Source organism: Sus scrofa, chromosome 7, assembly GCF_054392235.1.
Source record: "Sus scrofa isolate SSC_HxYL_T2T_F1_AM1 chromosome 7, Sscrofa_HxYL_maternal_Yorkshire_Landrace_v2.0, whole genome shotgun sequence".
Taxonomy (NCBI): Eukaryota; Metazoa; Chordata; class Mammalia; order Artiodactyla; family Suidae; genus Sus; species Sus scrofa.
In genome coordinates, this window is record NC_139389.1 from 106,931,734 (window position 1) to 106,955,539 (window position 23,806).

The 23,806-nt window shown below is 44.8% G+C and overlaps 1 protein-coding gene across 23 annotated transcripts in view; it reads left to right on the forward strand.

The window, feature by feature from the left end:
- Positions 1–23,806, forward strand: part of RGS6 (regulator of G protein signaling 6) — a 564,797-nt gene that overhangs the window by 487,062 nt on the left and 53,929 nt on the right. For all 23 annotated transcript variants that reach the window (XM_021099946.2, XM_021099952.2, XM_084969664.1 and 20 more), the window contains exon 13: positions 15,824–15,934. In XM_021099946.2, coding sequence (XP_020955605.1) covers positions 15,824–15,934 — 111 coding nt within the window. The remainder of the gene's footprint in view (positions 1–15,823; positions 15,935–23,806) is intronic.

The window sequence follows — 23,806 nt, forward strand, 5'->3', positions numbered from 1 at the left end:
GCGAGGGAGGCCAACCTGCCTGGCAGGTGTGCTGAAGCAGGAAAGGAGACAGCCCTGGTGAGGGAGGCCTGTTGTTTGTTTGTTTACATGCAGCCAGGGAGGGGCCCCACCTGGTCTAATTAGGCTTGAGAGGCTGCTCACGCTGAAGAGATTATTCATTCCAACCCTCCACTCCTCACTCTCCAGCTTGAAGCTTTCAGGAGTCTCCGCCCAGCAGAGACTGGATTTTACTCCCAGCAGCAATAACTGGCAACTTTTCAATGTGACATAAGGGTTTTTCATTACAGCCACAAGGAAACCCCCAGACAGTGGAGGAGGGAGAGGAGATGGGAGACGGGTGTTAGTGGGAAATAAAGCAGCCTGGAGCCTTGGTCTGTCAGCAGCTCTGCAGGGGTGGGGACAGGGAGGTGGTACAGGCAGCTGGCCTTGGCTGCGACCAATCTGCTTGCCAGAGGTGGAAGCTGTGCTGTCTCAGGTGGACCCGCGTTCCCTGGACCTGCTCCAGGTGACAGAGGTCGTAGCCAGAAGCCATCAGGCAAAGGACTGCAGCCCCCTTGAGAACAGGTGCGTGTCGTTTTTCACTTAGTTCCCTGAGAACTCATATTAGGGAGAGACAGGAGGGCTGGTGATCATAAGGGCCCAGTTCTAAAAAGACACGCGTCAAGGCTGGGTCAAAGGGTCCCAGACCCATCTGGGAAGAGAAAAAGGAAACTTTGCGAACCAAAGAGGCAGAACTGAACAATTTAGAGGATGGGTGTGGAGCCAGCCATCTATGTTGGGATCCTGTCTCTGCCACTTTCTAACTCTGTGACTTCGGGCAAGGTGCTTCACCTCTCTGTGCCTCTGTTCCACCTATTTAAAGGGGAGAAAGCAGTGGTACTTCACTGCTTTCATGAATTAATCCAGTGGTGAGGGCTTAATCCAGTCCTTGGCACTCACAGCACATGCAATGAATGCAAACGATTATTATTTTCTGATGTGGTATTTAATGGTGCTTTGGAAAGGAGCAGAATTCAGGTGCATGAGATGGAATGAACCAGGTGGGTGGTGTTCAGAGGAACAGAGGGCAGGCTAAGGAAGGAGGCTGGCCCCACAAATGGCAGTTTTTGAGCTAATGCAGTTCTTCCCACCTTCTCTCTTTTCCGTCTCTGGCACAGAGAACCCTAGGGGCTGCTGAAGGCTGGCTCTGCAGTCCACAATCTGTGTCTCCCCTTGGCTGCCTCCTGTGCCACCACTAATCCAGCACCTTTGAGGAGGGAGGAGCCATACAAAAGAAGCTGGCTTTCCTCTACAGATTTTCTTGGGTCATCCCAATTTCAACTATTCTGTCTCCTTGGCCCCATGAGTGGTCAGGTGTGCCTGAAATGCCAGCATCATAGCAATTAAACTACATTTCCTGGAAGCAGTACCCAAGCCTGTCTGAAGTGTCACCCAATTTTTGCTTCGGAAAGTATGGTCCCTGCACACACAAATGAAAGTTCCAGATAAAAAAAAGGTTTGACACCTTGAGCTCTTCACTTAACTCTTTTGAATGAGAATCTTTCTTAAACATGGCTCATGCTCTTGCCTTCTTAAAGAAAGGACACTGCGTTTCAGTTAAGTTTTCTGGATAACTCAGGGTCAGTGTTTTTATATTGGGCTCTAAGACTCTGTCAGTGATCTGGGTCTTATCAAGTGCTACAGACTGTTTCACTTTCTTTAAATGGCCCCAGACCATTATGTTCTTTGAGTATCTGTTTCTGCTTTTTAGTTGCTGGCTTGTTTTCTTACTCCTGTCAGCATCACTTGCCTCCAGAAGCCTTTCTTCTTTTCAAAACAGCTCCCATTTCCAACCTGTAGCAGACCAGGTGTATCTGTCAGCTATTGCTGAGTAACAAATCACCTCAAAATATAGTATCTTCAAACAATAGGCATTTACCACTGCTCACATGCCTGTGCGCCAATCTGCATGCTTGCATGTCTATGTACATGTCTTTGTACACATATCTGTGTCCACTGCGTCCCCTTGTGTCTCTGTACCTTCCTGGATTGGGTTGGCAACTCTGCTGATCTGACCTGAGCTCTCTCACATATTTGGTTCAGCTGCTTTCGGGTCACCTCAGCCGGGCTCCAATTGGCAGGGTCTCCCACCTTCCAGCAGGCTTGTTTGATGTCTTCACATGGGAATAGCAGGATTCCAAGAAAGAGAGCAGAAGCAGGCACAGCTTCTTGAGGCTTAGAACCGGCACTCTGTCATTTCTGCTGTGTTTTATTGATGAAAGCAAGTCACAAGCCCAGACCAGATTCAATGGCTGGGGAATTACACTCCATTTTTTAAAACTGATCTACCACACCAGGAAATCAAATAATCAAGTTCCTTAGCCTCAGTCCTAAAGCAAGAGCAAAGAGTCTTTCATGATGTGTGCTCTTCCAAATAATAGGCAATGAGCCTTGGGGCGCAGAGTTTATTGCATTATAGACTCTGTTCAGAGACCCTCTTGGTCACTTGTCTTGCCTATGTTTCCTCAATCGTTGAAGTTGCCAGATAGATGAGCTCTTACTTTTCTTTGCAAGAGTCCTCAAGGGAGTCCCTTTTTATTCCCCCAAGCCTTACAGCGACTGGACAAACCAACTTTGAGAATGCAAACATCTATACCTTTTTGTTCCAGATTGTCTGCAAAGTCCCTATATTTGGCTACATTTCCCCAGAGACCCCACTGCACCCTCAGTGGCACTGAGCTCTGCCCAGGCACTGCATGGATCACATCACACTGCCCCACACGGAGAGATGGTGCTGTGTCACTTTATATCCGCTCCTGGACTTGGCTTGTTCTGACCCCATTCCAGCCACGTGTGTGTCACAGCCAACTGCCGAATTGATTTTTTACTGTCACCTTGTTTGCCCACATCTGAGATCACTGCTGCTCCCTGAAATTGGAGCTGGTTCCTCAGCTTCCTGACCCTCTGTGATCACAAAATGTAATTAATGAGATGATATTAGACAGCAGGGGACCACATACCCTAAGAGTCTATTAAAAACTTGCTAGGGTGATAGAAGTCTGTGAACTTCGTGTCTAATGATAGTTCCAGGGGAGGGGAAAAAAAAGGGCTCAGGAGGTCATTTTGACTTTGCTTTTATATGATTTCAGAAACCACAGGGTCTTTGCCTCTCCTTTCTCCCAGCCTGTGTTAGGTGATAGAAAAGAAACCATCAGAGGTAACATCATAGCCAGGGTGACTGTATCCAGACCAAGATCTAGAAAAGGCAAGATACCTGGCCTGGCATATGCTTTTCTTTCTGAGGGGCTAAGTTCACCTTCAGGTCCTTTCCTTCACCCTGAGTTTCTCCACTGCATATATTTTCTCGGGGGGACCCATAATTAAAGCATTCTTTAGGAGTTCCCGTTGTGGCACAGTGGTTAATGAATCCGACTAGGAACCATGAGGTTGCAGGTTCAGTCCCTGCCCTTGCTCAGTGGGTTAACGATCCGGCGTTGCTGTGAGCTGTGGTGTAGGTTGCAGACGCAGCTCGGATCCCGAGTTGCTGTGGCTCTGGTGTAGGCCGGTGGCTACAGCTCCAGTTCAACCCCTAGCCTGGGAATCTCCACATGCCGCGGGAGCGGCCCAAAGAAATAGCAAAAAGACAAAAAAAAAAAAAAAAAAAAAAAAGCATTCTTTATATTCTCTCTCGTCCCCTTTTTTTTGCAACATGGGGGAAAAAAATAGATGAATGAATTAATGAGAACCCAACTTTCTTCTTTCTTGTCTGCAATGCTGCTCTGCTTTTCATTCCCTTCCTAATCAGATCTTCTTCCCGGTTCCCGTTTGTGCCTCATCATGTAGACACGGCACATACCAAAGGGGCTGCAGACACACTCTGCTATTCACTCCCTCATATTCAGCCTCCAGGTTTCCTTCCCACTGAGAGGCTCCGATTCTCTAAGGGACACAGTAGCACATTTGTGTCGTATTTCTGAAGCAGGAATGATGGTCACTATCCCATAAGGCTTTCTATTCCATACTTTTGTTTCTCTTGAATAATCGTTTCCCACAATTTCAAGCCATCCCTCACTGTCCATTTTCCCTGGAGCCTAACAGTTATCGTCCCATCTTCTCCCTCACCTGATTGGTAAATCAATATAAATTCCATTATATATTTCACTCTTGGCATTCTGCGTAGAGAAAAAACTCAGTCTTCCTTTTCTTGTGTGTTTTTTTTTTTTTTTTTTTTTTTTTTTTTGTCGCACCTGCAGCAGGCAAAAAGTTCCAGGACCAGGGATCAAACTTGTGCCACAGCAATGACCCCCGCCACAGCTGTGGCAACAGCAGATCCTTAACCCATTGCACCACCAGGGAACTCCCTCCTGTGTTTCTTCTTTATTCTCACACTGGTATACTCACAGCACTTCCGATACCAAATATGTGGGGATTTTTCCCACACCAGGCCATTCTCTGACACCAGCTGGGTGTCCTATAGTTCTAACACTGTCTACCTGGAGGTAGTGTCAGATCCCACAAGTTAGATGGCTCCCAACCTGCTTCAGATGCCCGTCATAGCAGGTCCTCAGGTTACCCACAACTCTGGCTGATGTGGCTACAAACGAGTGGCTCCCATGACCCCCATCCTTGGGTTTGATTAATCTGTGGAATGCCTCACAGAATTCAGGTAAACACTTGCTTTCACTTCCCATTTTATTAAAGGATATGATAACGGATACAGATAAACAGCTAGACGAAGAGGTACACAGGGTAAGGTCTGAAAGAGTCCTGAGAGCAGAGCTTCTGCCTCTATGGAGTTGAGGTGCATCCCCCTCCCCGTGTGGATGTGTTCACCACCCTGGAAGCCCTCTGAACTCCATGCTGTTGGGATCTGCGGAGGCTGCCTCCTGTACACAGGATCTATTGTTAACTCCATTTCCAGCCGTGCTTCCCTCTCCAGAGAATGGGGGCTGGGACTAAGGATTCTAAGCTTCTAATCATGGCTTGGTCTTTCTGGTGACCAGCCCCCAACAAGGAGCCCGCCCAGAGAGGCATCATTAGAAAAGGACATTCCTATCACGCAGGAATCTATGAGTTTCAGAGACTGGGGTTAAAAAAAAAATTGTATTTTCTATTATTTCATAGATTCCTTCCTAGGCACCCTCAGCTCATGATGGACAGCATCTCTTCTTCCGCTCTCTCACCCATCACACTTTTTTTGGTCAAACTCTATACCATTTGCAGAAAAATTAAGAGTCTTTTGTTGGTGGTGTTAAGGAAGAGAGGATGAATTCTAAAATATTTTTCTCAAGATTTTTCAAGTGGTTGGGTGAAAGTTTTCTAACTTCCCTTCTATTACTTCTTTCCTCCTCAGGTTTATCAAAAGTAGATCTTAATTAGCCATCTAATTTGGAAAGGTATCAATAGCCCCCCATTCTATGTAATATGTTTAGATAATAACTCCCCTTAAACACAATATATAGTTAGAAGCTGTGACTTTGCTGTTAGCTCAGTGCCAGCACCTTCCTGTGACCCAGAGAGCTGTTCACTATTTCATGACGCCGGTAGGTACTGAATGACGCAGCTGAATGACTGGCTGACCACAGGCTATATCCCCGGTGGCCATGTGGCAAAATTTTGCCACTTACCGTAAGAAGAGCAGCAATAGGCACACAAAGCAGCCAGCCCCAGACTGCCACCTGAGAACTGTTTCAAAGTACCCGACAACAGTGGATAACACATTCACTAGCGATTGGTACATCTGCATCTTCTAATGATGTGATGGATTTGTCATTTTAAAATAACAAAACCATATACTGATCAAGAGGCAGGGATAAGGGGACCAGGATGTTAAAACTGCTTAATGTGGAGTTCCCATTGTGGTTCAGTGGGTAAAGGACCAGACATAGCGTCCATGAAGTTTCAGCTTCAATTCCTGGCCTTGTTCTGTGGGTTAAGGATTTGGTGTTGATGCAAGCTGTGGCTTAGGTCACAGATGAGGCTCAGATCTGGTGTTGCTGTGGCTATGGCATAGGCTGGTGGCTGCAGCTTTCATTCACCTCCTAGCCCAGGAACTTCCACATGCTGCAGGTGCAGCCCTAAACACACACACACACACACAACACAAAAAACCCTGCTTGGTGAGAAATACTGTTCACAATGGACTGTGTCTGGATTTCCTGTGTTTATTTCATTTTTTTCCCCATCTCCTCCTGAAATAGTTCAGGCTGCCATAACAAAACACCACAGTCTGTGAGGCTTTAACAACATGTATTTATCTTCTCACAATTCTGGAAGCCGGAAGTCCATGATCAAGGCGTGGATGGGGCTGGTTTCTGGTGAGACCGCTCTTCCTGGCTTGCAGACGGCCACCTTCTTGCTGGGCCCTCACATGGCCTTTGCTCTGTGCACGCACAGAAGACACAGAGCTCTGGTATCGCTTCCTCTTCTTATAAAGACAGTCCTATCAGACTAGGGGGCCACTCTTATGACCTCATTTAACCTTAATTATCTTCTTAAAGACCCAGCCTCCAAAAATAGCATGTTGGAGGCAAGGTCTCAGACATATGAAATTTAGGTGTGGGGGAGACACAATTCAGTCTATAACTCCTCCCAGTTCTGCTTCTGTGCTGCCGGTACCCAACAATTTAGGCGCCCTTGTTGCTTGTGTGCTGTTATATGCCTAGCATTCTTCACAGCTCTATCCATGCCTCGCTTTCATTCTCCTTCTGTGCTTTTCCTGTCCTGTCTCAAGCCTTTGTGCGGTTATTGGTATTGACTTTGGACTCAAATAGTGCTTTGTATTGACCATTGCTCTTGCCTTCATTGCCTGCCTGGATTTTTCATTGTCTTTGTGCATCCTGAGCAGACTCTGTTCATCTTGTGATCTGTGCACTGCAAGGAAGCACCTGTTCTAGGGGGAAGGAAACTTCTGTGGCCAAAACGACAAGGGGCTGCCTTGATGAACTGCCTTCCCATCCCCATTACCCTCATCCCTTTTTCAACTGCGCTATTTATTTCCAAACAATGAAACCCCAACTTGAACCCAGGTCAGCTAAAAGAAGCATATATTGGCAGAACACAGGGAGGGGCTGCAGTTGACCTCAGGACAGGCAGTGATGCTACTAAGCTCAAGAAGAACTGGAGCCAGGGCCTCGATCTCCGCTTCATCTCTGGTCCAGCTCTAGTTTCCTAGCTGGCCTCATCCTCTTTCATCACAGATGGGTGTTAGGAAACACAACTGCCTCCCACCCCTGAACTTTGTAGCTGTATTGTTGCCACTGCTGACACTGTAGAAAAGGGAGGTTAACCCAGTTTGGGTCAGATGTCCATTCCTGAAGAAATCAGCCATGGGCAGGAGCAGGGCATATAAGGATATTGCAGCCCCTAAAGTCATCCTGTGTACATACTGAAGTGCAATTCCCAGCAGGTGGGTAGAACCGGGCTGAAACCCAGAGATGACCTCTGTGCCAACTCACCCGCTTTGGAGGACTTCTCACCTTCCAGGATCCCTTCCTGTTTCACTCAGACCCCGAGAAGACATAGCACAAGGGTCCACGCAGCCAGGCACACTCACTAAGTCCCTAGAAGGTGTTTATGTCACCATTTTCCTCTCCTTTCACACCTAAGAACTGGCACTGGACGGCCAGAAGCAGACCCAAAGTCCTTTTACTCTCTGCATTAAGCTGAGATCTTATCCTAAGTAGCCAACTCTTTGTCTCTTTCCTCTGCCTCCCACCTTGGAAGCTCTAGTTCCTAAGCAGAGGCGGCTCTAGCACAAATGAGGGCGACAAGTGAGCAAGGGAAAAGCAAGGAGCTCTCCCTCTCCCTCCTTGCATGGTTCCCATCCTGTGTGATGACGCAGGGAAGCAGATGGGGAAGGGAAACCATCTTCCCTCTCTGCCTGCGAGGGGTATCCTTCACCTCCTCCAGTCCTGTGCCTCCCCGGTTGTGGACTTGACCTTCTGCCACTCCCTCTGGGAAGGATCAGTCCCCACAAGAGGGTAGGAGAACAGTTAAGGCAGCAGACACACACCACCCACTGGCACGGCACCTCCAAGAGAAGGCGCTTTGCCATCTCCTGTCCTTTCCGTGCAGTGATGATGGCAAACAGGACAAATGAGGGGACGCAGATTCATGAACACTGGGCTTATCTGCATGGGTTTTAGCGATGGCAGTAAAATAAACCATGCTGGTGCCAATCCCAAAGCGTCCCTGCAGGCCTTGTGTGCACCTCTCGTCTATTTCCACACCCACCTCCAGGTGGCATCATTCTCAGCCTCCTGCACACCTTCCTTTCAAATTACACTTGTGGAAGACAGAATAGTGGTCCCTCGAGGATATCTGTGTCCTAAGCCCCAGAGCCTATGGTTATGGGGCAAAAGGGAATTGAGGTTACAGATGGAATTTGGATTAATCAGCTGACCTTAACAACCTGTGACCTTAGCGTAAGTGTGCTCTGTGTAACCAGGAGAGTCCTTGATTGTGGAAGAGGGAAGCACAGAGTTATGTCAGAGGGATGCCCTGTGAGAAAGGCTTGGCCGAGGTTTGCTTGGCTCAGAGATGGGAGGAGGCCATGAGCCAAGGAAAGCGGGCCGCCTCCAGAAGGTCGACAAGTGAGGAAATGGATTCTCCCTGGAGCCTCCAGAAGAAACAGTCCTGCTGACACTTTGATTTTAGCCCAGGGGAAAAAAAAAAAAAAAAAAAAAAAAGCCATTTCAGATTTCTGACTCATAGAACTAGAAGAGAATACATGTTTGGCGTTTTTAGCCCCTGCGTATGTGGCAGTTTGTTACAGCAGCCGTTGGAAGCTAACACAGCGCCCAGTCTCTCCCTTTGCCTGAGAATCTCAGGAACAAACTGCATATTCTCCCCTTTAAAGTGTGTGCATCTCCAAGTCTCACTGATAAAGAAATTCCATCTGGAGACATGTACGTCATTCTGATGATTCAATACATCCAACTTCCACCAATAAGACACAATATTGCAAATACACATGCCCATATAATTGTACTGTTTCCTTTACAGCCATCTCAATGTCTTTATTTATGTAACTGTCCTTGAACAAAACAGTTTTTCCTCTTCCTCCAATGAGTTTCCCTACTGACTGATACTGCCCACCAGTGGACTGGCTGACTCATCAGGGATCCTCCTGTCGGGCATTCCTGCAGGAAGTTCTTAGCCCTCTCTTCATGTGTTCTTCCTCCACATACATGCTTGATGGCTCCTGGGACGCTACTCTGAGAAGGCAGGACATGGGGCTAGGTCATAGGAACAACTTCATGCACATGTAATGCCTGTTACCCAGTCATCTCTTTGCTCCTGAGTAGTTAATCCCACCTTGGGCTCTCAAGCACTTCTCTTGAGTCAACATCTCTGTTGTATCTCACCACTTCTCCCCACCCACTCCTCTGACTAGCCCCAAATTTCTCTAAAAGAGAGACTGGGAGCTTGTGATGCTCAAAGCTGCTGTCTTCCCTCTTATGACTCTGTTGCCCTAGGCTGGACAGTGGACCTCTGCCTTCAATGCCTTTCCTGCAGCAACAGGCAGCCCACGTGCAGTCTCCTCGGGCGCCCGAGTACAGCTGACCCTTGAGTAACTCAGGGCTTAGGAGATATAACCATCATGCAGTTGAGAATCCATGTATATAGTGTAGTTGGCCCTCCATATCCACGTTTCTGCGTGTTTCTGCATCTGCGAATTCAACCCATGGCAGATCGTGTAGTACTGTGGTCTCTCTTATTGAAAAAAAAACTCGCAACCTCAAAGTAAAATCAAATGAAGAAAAATTTAAAAGAAAAAAAAGAAAAAAGAAAAAAAAACTCGCATGCAAGTGGACTGGAACCATTCAAACCCATGTTGTTCAAGGGTAAGCTATACTCACTTGAGCCTCCCCACTGTCCCCTCACCCCAGGCATTCATTCCTGGCCCCATCTGGGGGCCTAGATGTGGTACCTGACTTGGCTGGTTGGACCTGCCTTCCCAGGTTGTAGGTGCGGCCATGTGGAAGCACTAATAAAGCACAAGCTGGGGTGGGGGCGGGGGGAGTCTGGAAGAACCTCCAGCTTGTCTCAAGAAATCTGAGGAAGGGTGAAGGAAAAAGGGGAGGAAAAAAAAAATTTCCCATCCCTATATTTTACTTCTGGCAAACCCATTGAGTAGGATTTAGGTCACCTGCTGCACCTGCTCATTTGTTCCTGTGCCCATCCAAGCGCAGGAGTCAGGGGGTCAGCTTGTGCCTGGCCCATCTTCACATCCAGGTGCTTTCACGTTCCTTGTAGTGGGTTGCATAGAGGCCCCCTCCAAAAAGATAGGTGCTAGTCTTAACCCGTGTGCCAGAGGCCAGCTCCGGCGGCCAGGGAGCGTGCACTTCCCGATCGGAGAGGGATGCGGCGTCGGCGAATGTACAATGACGGAGACAGCCTCGTTGTCCCTTCTTTCAGGGCACTGGACTGCTCAAACTTTATTGGCAACAGTGGTTGGTTATATAGACAGTTTTTCACTGTAGATTACGTTACAGTGTTAAAAGTACATTGGTTAACTATTACATGGTATAGCAGCTATGCATCCTGTTTTAAGATCTCTATCTTAACTAAACTTAGTGAGTACTTTGAAGAGGCCATAAAACACAAGAATTTAGCATTTACAAACTTTGTTTGTAGACTGGTGCTTATCTTCAAAGCATTATGGCAGGGAGACAGTGTAAGTAAATATAAACCAACTTAATTAAACTAGCTATCACTAAAAGGCTTTTAAAATCAAAGACAAAACTCACAGCTAGGTTTTTTGGATAAGATATGGCTAACTTCTATGGACCTCATTAAAATCCTAACTCTAAAGTTTATTATATAACTAGTTAATAGATAAACACTATGTTTTAACTAAGTTGGATTAAAATGGGGAAAGTCTTTCAGGATGAAATTCTTATTATATTATTGTTGTAACTTTGTTAAATCACAAATCACCACAGGAAAATAAGAATGGAAAATAAGAATAATAAGTAAATAATCAGGAAAAACTGAGGAAAACTGAATAGCAAATAAAACAGCAGGAAAGACTAGGTCACCCGAGAAACAATCCATGTTCTCCAGCGCAAACATGGAAATTGGTTTCCCAGGAAAGCCCCAATTCTTCTCCAACGACATCAAAATGAGAGCTGTGTAAACTGAGGCCTGCCCTCGGCTTATACCGTGCAGGCAGGCTTTTATCCTGACGAGAGGCCCACCTTCGGCATGCACCGTTCAGGTGAGCTTTTTTCCTGACCAGAAGCCCACCTTCAGCTTGTACCATTCAGCTGAGCTCCCTTTCTTGGTTAGGAACCTGCCTTCAGGTTTTTCTGCCATCAGGCAAGGTCCTTGTTTTGAGTCCCTGCATCTTCTCGGCTCCCCGCACCCGTGGAACCTGAGAATGCTTGTGAGAATCTTGAGATCAGACCATTCTGGATTACCCAGGTAGACCCTAAATCTGATGACAGGTGCACTTAGAGAGAAGGCTGAATATGGACCCAGAAGAGAAGGACCATGTGAAGACTGAGGCATAGGTTGGAGGGAGGCAGCCTGAGGCCAAGGACCCATCACCTGGAGCCACCAGCACCTAGAAGAGGCAAGGACAGAGTCTCCTGAAAAGACTTCAGAGGGAGCTCAGCCTCAATTTCAGACTTGTAGCCTCTGGAAGTGAGAGAGAATACATTTCTGTTGTTTTAAGCCATCAATTTCATGGTCATTTCTTACAGCAGCCCTAGAAAATGGATATATTCCTTCATGTGCAACCCCATTTCTTTCTGAAGAAATGAAATTAGCCCAAGTGGCAAAGTAGTGACTTCCCATCGAGCTGTCACAGCACCAACTCATGGCCTGCTCCTTCCTGCCCCCGTGCTCACCCCCTGCCTGTCCATTCTCACCTGAGAGGCTGTTCAGCTCATACATTTTGAGTAGCAATGAGATGGAGCGTCACATTCTCAGAAATAAGCGACTCGGCCATGCTTGTCCTTTGCAGTTCCGCAGGAGGGATTGTGGCTCTGAATCTGCCATCGCAAAGGAGCTTGGTGACACTCAAGCTGGCGATGCTTAGAGAGAAAGTTTTTTTGTGGATCAATAACCAGAAAAACAGTCATACCTTGGGGCCCAATAATTCCACTTACAGGTGTTAGTGGAATTATAAATAAATGACCCCAAAGAGGGAAAACCCTATGCGACCGATAGTGGTCTACTACAGCCGGCACTATGTAGACTTAAAATAATAATAATAACAATTTTAAAGTCTGTGCCTCATACAAAGGAGATGATACATAAGTTAGAATAAGTTCAAAAAAACAATATTGTGGACATGTGTGTATCTTCTCTCCCTCCCCAAAAGTAACATGTCAATAAAGGAATAAAAATGGTATGAATTCACCAGGTCAACAAATTAATGGGTTAACAGTTTCCACATATTTTTCTAAGATGCAAAGTGTAAGGACTTGGGGAGCATGACCGCGGGCCTCAGTCTCTATTTGTAACGTTGTATTTCTTTTTATTGGGTGGTGAGTGACAGTGATGTTCTTATACTTTTTATGCTTTTCTTTAGGCCAGAAATATTTCAACATTTAGTTTTAAAAAAAAAAAAAGTGGATAGAGACAGAGTAAAGAACATTATGATCCGCACGTTAGAGGTGGGAGGATGAGAACAAAACCAATTTGCCCAATAAAATCTGGGGCTCACCCCAGAGGAATAGGCAAAGTCTGCCTCTGGAGCCTTCGGATCCCTAGAACCATGCCCCATAGGGGACCCTGTCCCCCACTTCCCCCCATCACAGGAGAAATTGAGTCACATCAGCTCAGAACTCAGACACATCCCATCATAAAAGCCTGGGTGAAAACAAGAGAATTAGCGAGCAATCTGTGTACTGAGCTGTGGGACCCTTGACCCCTCCCCTTCCCTGCTCTCAGCCCTCCAGGAGCCAGAGGTAGATGCCCACAGACAGGCGACTGGCAAAGTACAACCAGTGGGGCAAGTCCACCTACTCCACTCTCTGTATTTGCAAATAAAGTGGGGGGTTGAGGGCTTTTTGTTGTTGTTTGCTTTTTTTTTTTTTTTTTTTTCCGCTTTTTAGGGCTGCACCCATGGTATATGGAAGTTCCCAGGCCAGGTGTCAAATCAGAGCTACAGCCTCCAGCCACAGTCACAGCCACAGCAACACAGGATCCGAGCTGTATCTGCAACCTACACCACGGCTCACGGCACACTGGATCATTTAACCCACTGGCCGAGGCCAGGATCGAACCCACATCCACATGGATACTAGTTGGATTTTTTTTTTCTGCTGCACCACAACAGGAACTCCCTACAAGTAAAGTTTTATTGGAACACAGTCACATGCGTTTATTCACAAATTATCTATGGCCACTCTTGTTCTACCACAGATCAAAATAGTTGCAACAAACACCATCTGGTCTACAAAGCCTAAAATATTTACTATTCTGGGTCTTGTAGAAAAAGTTTGCCTATGGTCTTGAGAAAAATCAAAATCCCCCGAGGAAAGACTCCAGATCCCTCTAGTGAAGTGACAGGCAGGCTGTCCTGACCCAACAGTGAGGCCTGTCCGTAGGCAGGTCCTGTCCACGCACACACTGAGCCTCCAAGCAGGTTTTGATCCCTCACTCTTTAATTTTTTTTTTAACTTTTTTTGTCTTTTTGTATTTTCTTGGGCCACACCCACAGCATATGGAGGTTCCCAGGCTAGGGGTCTAATCGGAACTGTAGCCACTGGCCTACACCACAGCCACAGCAACTCAGGATCCGAGCTGCCTCTGCAACATACACCACAGCTCACAGCAATGCCAGATCCTTAACCCACTGAGCGAAGCCAGGGATCAAACCTGCAACCTCATTGTTCTTAGTGGGATTTGTTAGCCACTGAGCCATGACAGGAACTCCTGGTCCCTCACTCTTAAGCACAGATGGATGTCCCAAGATGTTCCAGACACTCAGAAGGAGCTCCAGTGCGAAGGAGTGTGATCAAAACAGACACAAAGGGACTTGGAGGAACCAAAACTATTCAAGGAACAAAAGAAACTGACAATAAAAATATAAAATTTATATCCTCAAAGATATGAGAAGATATTTCATCCATAAAACAAGAACTAGATACTACGATAAGTAAGTGGGTACTCTGGAAACATAAGAAAATGATAGTCCAAATTGAAAAAAATAAATTTCGGAAGACCCATCAGACAGAAAGACAAGAAGATGCCAAAGTGGGAGGGAAATTTTAGGAATATTGGGTTACAATTCCAACCTTTAAAAGAATTAGAAAAAGAGAAACAGGGAATGAAGTTTATAAAATTAATGAAAAATTGCCTTAAGATTTCCGGGAAATATTTTTTTAGTCTATTCATTGCCCATTGTGCCCAGGACAGTGCATAAAACTGCTGGCAAGGGTCACGGTGGGAAATTTGAGAGCGCCACAGCAATAAAGAGAAGATTCTAAGCTTCCAGGGAAAAAAGAAACTAAAGGGGGAGAAAATGGATGCAGATTTCTCAATAACAATACAGTAACCCTGGATACAAAAAAATAAATAAAGTAAAGCAATGCATTCAAAATTCTGAAAGAAAAAGATTTTAACCTAGGGTCCTATGTCTCGTACGATCAGTCAAGTGTAATGATAAAAACATTTTTAGACCTGCACTTCTAGATGTCCAAATACTTAGCTCTTACGCATCCTTTCTTAGGAAACTACTGAAGGATACGCTTCAATGCAACCAGAAAGTAAAACCAATAAACAGACCTGAAATCCAGGAAATCCAGAGCTCTAACATAGACGTGAAGGAAGGTCTTGACTTTGCATCAAGCCTATAGAGTCAACGGTCCATTAGAGCAAAAGGACTTAAGACTCTGGAGAGTGGGCCTCTAGGAGACAAGGAGACAACTGATTATCTGATGTGTTTAAGATGTGGAAAATTATTGCTAGATCTTTTATAGATTTGTGAGAACACTTGGAAAAGGTCATGTACTACTTAGCTCAGCAGCCAATAATTTTTACCTGGTTTAATAAAGTGAACACTGACTATTGATTTAACAAAAAGCGTTATATTTAGAAGATCATGGGAGGAAATGGTGGGGTGAGTGGGGAACTGGTGAGTAGAAAATTAAATCCTCATTTGAAATCGACACTCAAGAGCGTAATTTAGAAATAAAAACGTAATTTACAAATATGCAGGTCAATCCAAAGAAATCAGGACAGAAAGGAAGTGCCTCTGTGAGAAGGGATAGGAAGAAAAGGTTTGCTATTTCTTTTTTGTACAGGAAATCATTTCATATTGTTTTATCTTTTTAACTACATGCATTTTGCTGAAATTAAAATTTAGGTAAAAAAGATTATGTGGCCATTTAAATTATAACTGGAAAAACTAAGTTGCTTTTTGGAAAAATGCTTATAATATGTTAACTCTTTTGGTCTGCCAGGCTTTTAAAGTCTTTATGATGAGGAAGTCCTCCGGTGGGAATGCTGGGTAGGCAGCCTGTGTCCCAGATGCCTTGAGATCTATAGGCTATGGGAGGGCAATCTACAGGAAGATTTGAACCAATGTACCAGTGAAGCTGGCTTAACCAGGGAGGGATGCACCAAGTTTCAGGGAAAGAGTTAAATGGGAAATGGTATAAAATGCGTATGTATCATATGACTGCAATAATGCAAAAAACGATATGTTCATCATGAAAAGGGAACAAGGACGATGAAAACAGCTTGAGTTGTCAGAAGTGAGAGTGAAGCTAATTTTCCCCCTGTAACTTGGAATTATATGAAGACTGATAGAACGTTTGTATAAAACAGACACGAGTTTTTATAAGAAACCAGTGGCATTCTTTGCTCTGCTTCCTTCCTGCAGCCTAATTGCTTACACAGAACAGTATGTGGAATATGACCCTCTGATCACGCCGGCTGAGCCGTCCAATCCCTGGATCAGCGATGATGTTGCTTTATGGGACATAGAGATGAGGTAAAAATATATATATATTTTACTGTTTGAAAGCAGCGGGGGGAGGATGCATGAGATTATGAGAGTATATTAATTTGACTCTTTTAATCAGTTGAACAGTAACCCCTCCAGGAATCACCCAACTGGGTTCCTTACTCATGGTTTCTACCTCCTGAGAGCTTTGTACATGGATCCTTTGTGGCTTTCCCCAACCTCTTACTGGCCCTATGGATGTGATAATAAGTAGAACAGTCTCTCATGTTTCCTAGTTCTGATTCCCGGAGGCTAAGAATCTGTGGGTCAATTTGGTTTTTATATATTAGCAATAACAGCAATAAAGACAGCTAGCACTTACTTTGTGCGGGCCACATAGTGTCTTCCATTGACTCCCCACAGCAGGTAAACATTATCATTCTCATAATTGAACAGATGGGAAACTGGGGCCCAGAGGAGTTCATGAGCTTGCTCAAGGTCGCACAGCAAGTAGATGACAGAGGTAGGATTAGAACCGAGGCGGAGGACTCCAGAGCCATGGTTTTCATCACTCTGCTTTTCTGGACTAGTAGCCCCTTGCCTGTAAGAGAAGCTGGTATGTTTACTTAATAGCCAAGGAACCAAAGTCCAGAGGGACTTAGACCCCGGTGGCAGTCACAGAAGGAGACCCAGTAGGGGGTGTCTTTGCACCCTTTGCCCCTCTGCTGGACAGCTCTTTGTTTTGTTTTCCCTTCCTTTATCTCCCTCTCATTTGCTTTCATTCTAGCTCTTTTTCTGGCTTTTTTTCTTTTCTTTTTAGGGCCACACCTGTGGCACAGGGACGTTCCTGGGCTAGGGGTCAAATTGGAGCTGCAGCTGCTGACCTACGTCACAGCCACAAGCCCCAGCATCGCGGGATCCGAGCCGCATCTGCAACGTATGCCACAGCTCACGGCATGCCGGATCCTTAACCGACTGAGCAAGGCCCGGGATCGAACCCACATCCTCATTATAAGAAGTAATAGGAGGAGTTCCTGTCGTGGCGCAGTGGTTAACAAATCCAACTAGGAACCATGAGGTTGCGGGTTTGATCCCTGCCCTTGCTCAGTGGGTTAACGATCTGGCGTTGCCATGAGCTGTGGTGTAGGTTGCAGATGTGGCTCGGATCCCGCGTTGCTGTGGCTCTGGTGTAGGCTGGCGGCTACAGCTCCGATTCGACCCCAGCCTGGGAACCTCCCATATGCCGCCAGAGCGGCCCAAGAAATAGCAAAAAGACAAAAAAAAAAAAAAAAAAAAAAAAAAAAAAGAAAAAGAAAAAAAAAAGTAATAGGAGTCCTAGATGCTTACTATAAAAACTCTCTCCTTCCAACCCAATCTCATTTCCAGAAAGAGCCTTTACTAAGAGTCCAATGCCACCGTCCCCATGCCGTACCAGGCGTTCTGGGTGACTGCAGGGGAATCTCAAGGTTACCACGAGATGGTCTTATTCTTTTTTGTTTGTTTGTTTTTTAGGGCAGCACCTGCAGCATATGGAGCTTCCCAGGCTAGGAGGTCGAATAGGAGCTGCAGCCACTGTCCCACACCACAGCCACAGCAACGTCAGATCCAAACTGCACTGAGACCTACACCACAGCTCACAGCAATGCAGATCCTTAACCCACTGAGCAAGGCCAGGGATCGAACATGCGTCCTCACGGATGCTAGTCAAATGTGTTTCCACTGAGCCACAGCAGGAACGCCAAGACATTCCTAATCTTTGAGGAAAATACAGTGAGATTCAACCTCTGTCAGATACGGTACAAGCCACTAGCTTAGGATAGTTCATTTTTTTCAACATTAGCTCACATTACATTCCTTTCAGTGACGTCATAGCTTTGCACATCTGGGTTTTCGGGGCAAGTATTGGGTGAATATCAACATGGAAGACGAAATGAGGGTGGCAGGGTCTCAACTGATTCCAAAGTTTGAGCAGATGGGCAGCGCTGCACACAGCACACGAGTGGTTCTTTAGATATGAAGTAAACATATTGTTTTTTCTTCTGATTTATTTGTATTTCAAGTAGCTGTTAAGTTATTAGGATATAAATACACATTTGTGTCTTTGACTTTCTAATAAACCAAACTGTCAAGGTTTTTGTTGTTGTCCTTTTGGCCTGGGGCACCATGAAAACCTTCCCAAGACATGAAAGACACCATGAACTAAGAATGTGGGAAAACCTTTGATTTAGTGTCTATCTCTTTAGATTTGTGTGCATACACAATAACATATTCTTTTGGATAAATCAGTTCATTTTATATATATAGTCTCATAATGTTTTAATTAACAATATGTCATGGCTATCTTTCCATGTAAACGCAAATAGATCCTCCTATACTTTTAAAAGGTTACATAATGTCCTCTTACATGAATCTAGTATAATGTATTTAACCAATCTCCAGGTCATAAATATTTAGGTTATAACCTTCGATTGTTGTTGTTCACATGAACAGTGATGCAAGGAACATCCTTTTGTACAAGTCCAATTATTTCTTTAGGATAAATTTCCAGGGTTGGCATTGCTAGGAATGGTATGCATATGTTAATTTTGGTTCATGTGACCAGATTCCCCTGAAGCAAAACCATAACAACTTTTTTTCAGGCCCACAGCTTAAAACTGCCCATTTCCTCACATCCTCACCAACCCAAGCATCTTCATCTTTGCAAAATCTTCGCAAATCTGATCTTGGCAAAATCTTTGCAAATTGGTCTTTGCAAATCAGATGGATTAAAATAAAAATCTACCTTTACTTTCATTTCCTTGCTAACATACTTGAGAATCTTTGCTCATGATTACTAGCCATTCATTCGTCTTTTCTGGCTTGGCCACTTTTGTGTTCTTTGCCCATTTCTCTAGCAGTGTGCTTTTCCTTGGACATTGGGGTAGAAACAATCACTTCGACTTGGATGATATAGTTAATCTTTTTCCTGGTAGTTTATGTTTTCTGACTCTAATTTTTCATCTTGTTTCTTTTTCTCTTCTTTGACTCTCACCTAATTAATTGTTTTGTATTAGCTTTTGTTACTCTAGTTTCTAGTCATACTTCTAAATGTTTTATTTTAAAGTCTTCATTTAATGCAAATAATAATGAAACATTAACAATGAAAATGAAGTTTTTCTTTACCTCTTCCAAATACCATTCTTCCCCAGAGCTCTGTTAACCTGATACATTTTAAAATGACATTTTGAGGCGTATTTCTTGATCAACATTAAAAGAAAAAATAGTATGGGGAGTTTCTATTGTGACTCAGCAGGTTATGAACCCAGCTGGTATCCATGAGGATGGGGATTCAATCCCTGGCCTCGCTCAGTGAGTTAAGGATCCGGTGTTGCCTTGAGCTGTGGTGTAGGTTGCAGACAGGGCTTGGATCCTGCATTGCTATGGCTGTGGTGTAGGCTGACAGCTGCAGCTCTGATTCGACCCCTAGCCTGGGAACTTCCAAATGCCTCAGGCACTGCTCTAAAAACCAAAAAGAAAAAGAAAAGAGAAGGAAGGAAGGAAGAATGGAAGGAAGAGAAATAGGAAGGGAGGGACATAATTTGCTCTCGCCACATGGTCTAGATTTGGCTTTCTCTCTCTGATGGGCAACAGGCACATGAGCAAAGAGCTACCGGGAACCTGGCTCATCCTGCTTGGCCAAAGTAGCCTGACCTGCTGAGAGGCAAAGACCATCCCTGAGCTGCCCATACACAACAGGTTTGGTAGAAATGTTCATCCAGGGTTTTAGTCAGTTTCTTTCCCCATGGTCATCAGTCTCCAGATAGGGCCCCATCAGTGCCTTCCCTCTTTGTATGCATGGGCTGCTTCTTACATCAAAAGGGGACACCTCCCTCCCTTTTCATCTGGGCTGGCCTTGGTGCCTTATTTAATGGAGTATGGCAGATGTAACATTCTGAGAACAGACCATAAAGCAGCTCTGTGGCTTCTACCTTGATCATCTGAGACATTCTCTCTTAACACATTCCTTCTTGGAATCTGTTGACCAAGCTGTGAGAAACCCAAGTCATTAGGGAGACCCTGAGCTCGACAGCCTCAGCAGAGCTCCTGGCCAAAAACCAGCATCATCTGCCATGGGATCAGCCATCTTGGATGTCCAACCCAGTCCAGCCATCAGAGGACACCACCCCCAGCTGCTAACTATAACTCCTTGAAAGACCCAAGTAAGAACCACCAGCTAAGCTTGATAAACCCGTGGGATACTGAGATAAAAAAATAAATCATTAAACCACTGAGTTTGAATACAGTTTGCTACAATAAAAATCTACCTTTACTTTCATTTCCTTGCTAACATACTTGAGAATCTTTGCTCATGATTACTAGCCATTCATTCGTCTTTTCTGGCTTGGCCACTTTTGTGTTCATTTAATGCAAATAATAGGACCACTCCACACTGAAGTATTTAAGATCATCCGGTTTGTTTTTTCGGGGCATTAAACAGAATTGTGGTTGTTCCTTCAATAGCCTTGGTCCTGAGAAGGGGTCATTGGATATTTACTCTTTAAGGAATAAGCCCTCATTTTGTAATTTTTCTAATAACTCAGGTATCTTTTTGAAGATAGCTGAGTGTTTTTATACATAGCTGCTTCTTCTGAATCTGGCTTCTTTTCTCAACGTGGGAGATTTCCTACCTGCTCTTTAGTTGGGAGATCAGCTGGAATGAAAGGCAGACTTCCTTGGAGAGCCACCTGTCTGCTGTGTGGGTTTGGGCTGCCCAGTGGGAGGCAGAGATTTGGTAAGAATCAATGGGAAAGCAAGACAAATTAGAGTTAGAAAAAGACATCCAGCTAGTGATTAGAAAATGCTGTCAGGAGGATAGGGACACAACACCCACATCACTATATACATTTTGTTATTGATTTTCTCTTAGTGTTAAACACTCGCTGTGTGAAAAGGGCTATGATGAATACAAAGTGCTATGATGAATACAAAGATGCAGTCTCTGACCTCAAAGAGCTCACAAAATAGCTAGAGAGACAATGACATAAACCCTTGAAAAGCTAGATCATGGTACAGAACAGTAATTAAAAATACGTCATAAGGGAGCCTTTCTACATAATGGTTGTAAATCAAGGGACTGTGAGTTCCATGGATTATTTTTTTGAGTTGGGCCAAGGGAAAGTCATTGTACCAGTCACTTGGGGATGAATGTTCCAGAGATATTTTACTTTTCAGAATTATTTTATAACCACAGAGACCATCCCAGATCATGTTCAAATTTGATCTTGAACCTTAAAGTGGATGATACTTGGAAATAATCAAGTGATACAGGAAAGACATGGATAGAAAAACTGCATTCAAGAAGCTTTTAATAGAATAGATCCCAATGACCAGATGTACTAGAAGAAAAGTTGCAGATATGGAGTGTCCAGATACAGAAATAGGATTGTGAATAATGGATAGTTGAAGGAACCCAGACATACTAGGTTGAATAGGGTCACCTTAATATTCAAGTCCTTCCCAGAATCTCGGAATGTGATTTTATTTGGAAATAGGACCATTACAGGCAAAATTAACACCACATTGTAAGTCAACCATACTTTCACTAAAAAATAAACTTTTTAAAAAAGATGCAATTAGTTAAGGTGAGGTCATTCTGGGACAGGGTAAGCTCTTAATCCAGTAAGACTGGTGTCTTCATAAGAAGAGAAAACAGAGACACAGGCCCACACAGAGTAAATGCTTTGTGAAAGTCCAGATGTAGGGGGATAACACCAGGGGATGATGGAGGCAGAGATTGGAGTAATGCATGTGCAAGCCAAAGAATGCCAAGTATTGTTTGCAACATCAGAAACTAAGGAAGGCATGGAACAGATCCTCCCCTGGAGCCTTCCAAGAGAGTATGGCCCTGTTAACACCTTGATTGAGGATTTCGAGCCTCCAAAACCATGAGAGAATAAATTTCTATTTTAAGCCATCCAGTCTGTTGAGACTTTGTCATGGTCACCCTAGGAAACTACCACACCTGAGTATCTTGTCTCTCTAGACCTCCTTGTTTCTGCTGAAGACTAAGCTTGCAGCTTTCTAGATGTTGCAACCTCTGTCCTAGGTCTCTGATTCTGCATCTAATGTGACATGCCCAATCTCTCTGGCCCTTATCCCACCCCTGCCACCACCAAGGAAACTGGATGAATGTAGACTCACTGCTTGGGTGCCAGAAAGTGGTGATGCTGGTGATGGGTGTGTATCCATGAGGCAGTCACCACATAGATGGCACAACTTTCCACACCTGGCTCTCTGGGAACAGCCTTTGTTTGGGGTGCAGTGGCCACCAGCACCATCCTCCAGAGCCCTTCAACCTTAGTGGCAAAGAGAAGATATCAGAGCTCAGTATAGGTCACAGCATGACCCTGGCAGACAGACACTTTCCCTGCAGCTCTCTGGGGCTTACATCCACCACTCGCCTCAACCCCAGAAGGGATTTCTCTGTTAATAGCATTTTTTGTCCTCCGGAAAGCTATTGAGTTTGATTGGTTCTGTGGCTTGGGTTTGAGTGAATCTAGGATCTATCTTCTTGGCTTGTGCAGAAGGCCCAGCCTGGCACTTTGAGAGAGATCTTTCATGGAATTTCCCATTGTTTGACCTGGTGGGCTTTAGTCTTCCACTGTGGCCCTATTGGGATGTCCCTAGAGATTCACAAGAGCCTCCCCAAGTCCCAAGGACATAACTCAGAATTAGAAGATCGTGCCAATGATGATTACATCTAGTGATGCAGAAATGGAAAAGTTGGGTTTGAATCGCTTAATTCCAGAGCCTTGCTGTCCAATACAGTAGCCACGAGCCACATGTGGCCACTTAAGTGTAAACTTTAACTATTTAAAATTAAATAAAATTTAAAATTCAGTCCCTCAGTCACCCTAACCACATTTCAAGTTCTCAATAGTCACATGTGGCTGGCGGCCACCATATTGGAGAGCACAGACGTGGAATCCTTCCATCATCACAGAATGTTCTATAGGGCAGCACTGCTCTAGCACTGTTTGTTTTTCCAAACCTTTCCACACACACGCTCACTTCCCCTTTTGACTAAGTGTAATTTTCTGAAATAAAAGTTGAGAATATATCAAATCCGTAACATGAGGAAACATGATTTTATTCACTTAATGTCTGTTGGAGGTACTAAAAAGAATGTGTCTATTTTTTTAAAAAGGAGAAGTAAATATTGCTGGACCAATGCTTCTTGGAGTTTATAGTGTGCACTTAAATCACCCAGGGATCTTGTTGAGCTGTGGATTCCAATCCCACGTATCTGAGATGGGGCCCAAGACTCCACTGCTGGTCCATAAACCACCCCTTAGTGGGAGGTGGCGGCATGATGGCTTATGAACTAGGGCCCTGTTGCTGCTTGAAGAAGTCAGAGGAATAAATACAGCAAGTAAACTGTAAATGGAAGGACAAAAGCTGAAGGAATTAGTCTCATCTTCCAACACCAGATGAATAAGACCAACCCCACCCTGCCCCCCCCTCCTGCTTTGGATGGATAAGAGGGAGTATGGCACAGCTAAGAGCTATACTCTGGAGCCATGCTGTCTGGACTTGAATCTTTTCTTTCTTTCTTTTTTCTTCTTTTTAGGGCCACCCCTGCAGCATATGGAAGTTCCCAGGCTAGAGGCTGAATTGGAGCTGCAGCTGCCAGCCTATGCCACAGCCATAGAAATGCCAGATCAAAGCCACGTCTGCAACTTACACTGCAGCTTGTGGCAATGCTGGATCCTTAACCCACTGAGTGAGGCCAGAGATCAAACCCACATCCTCCTGGACACTATGTTGCGTTCTTATCCCACTTAGCCCCAGTGGGAACTCCTGGACTTGAGTCTTGACTCCATCACTTCCAAGTGTCTCTTTGGGCAAACCGTCAATAGGCCTCAGTTTCCCTATCTGCAA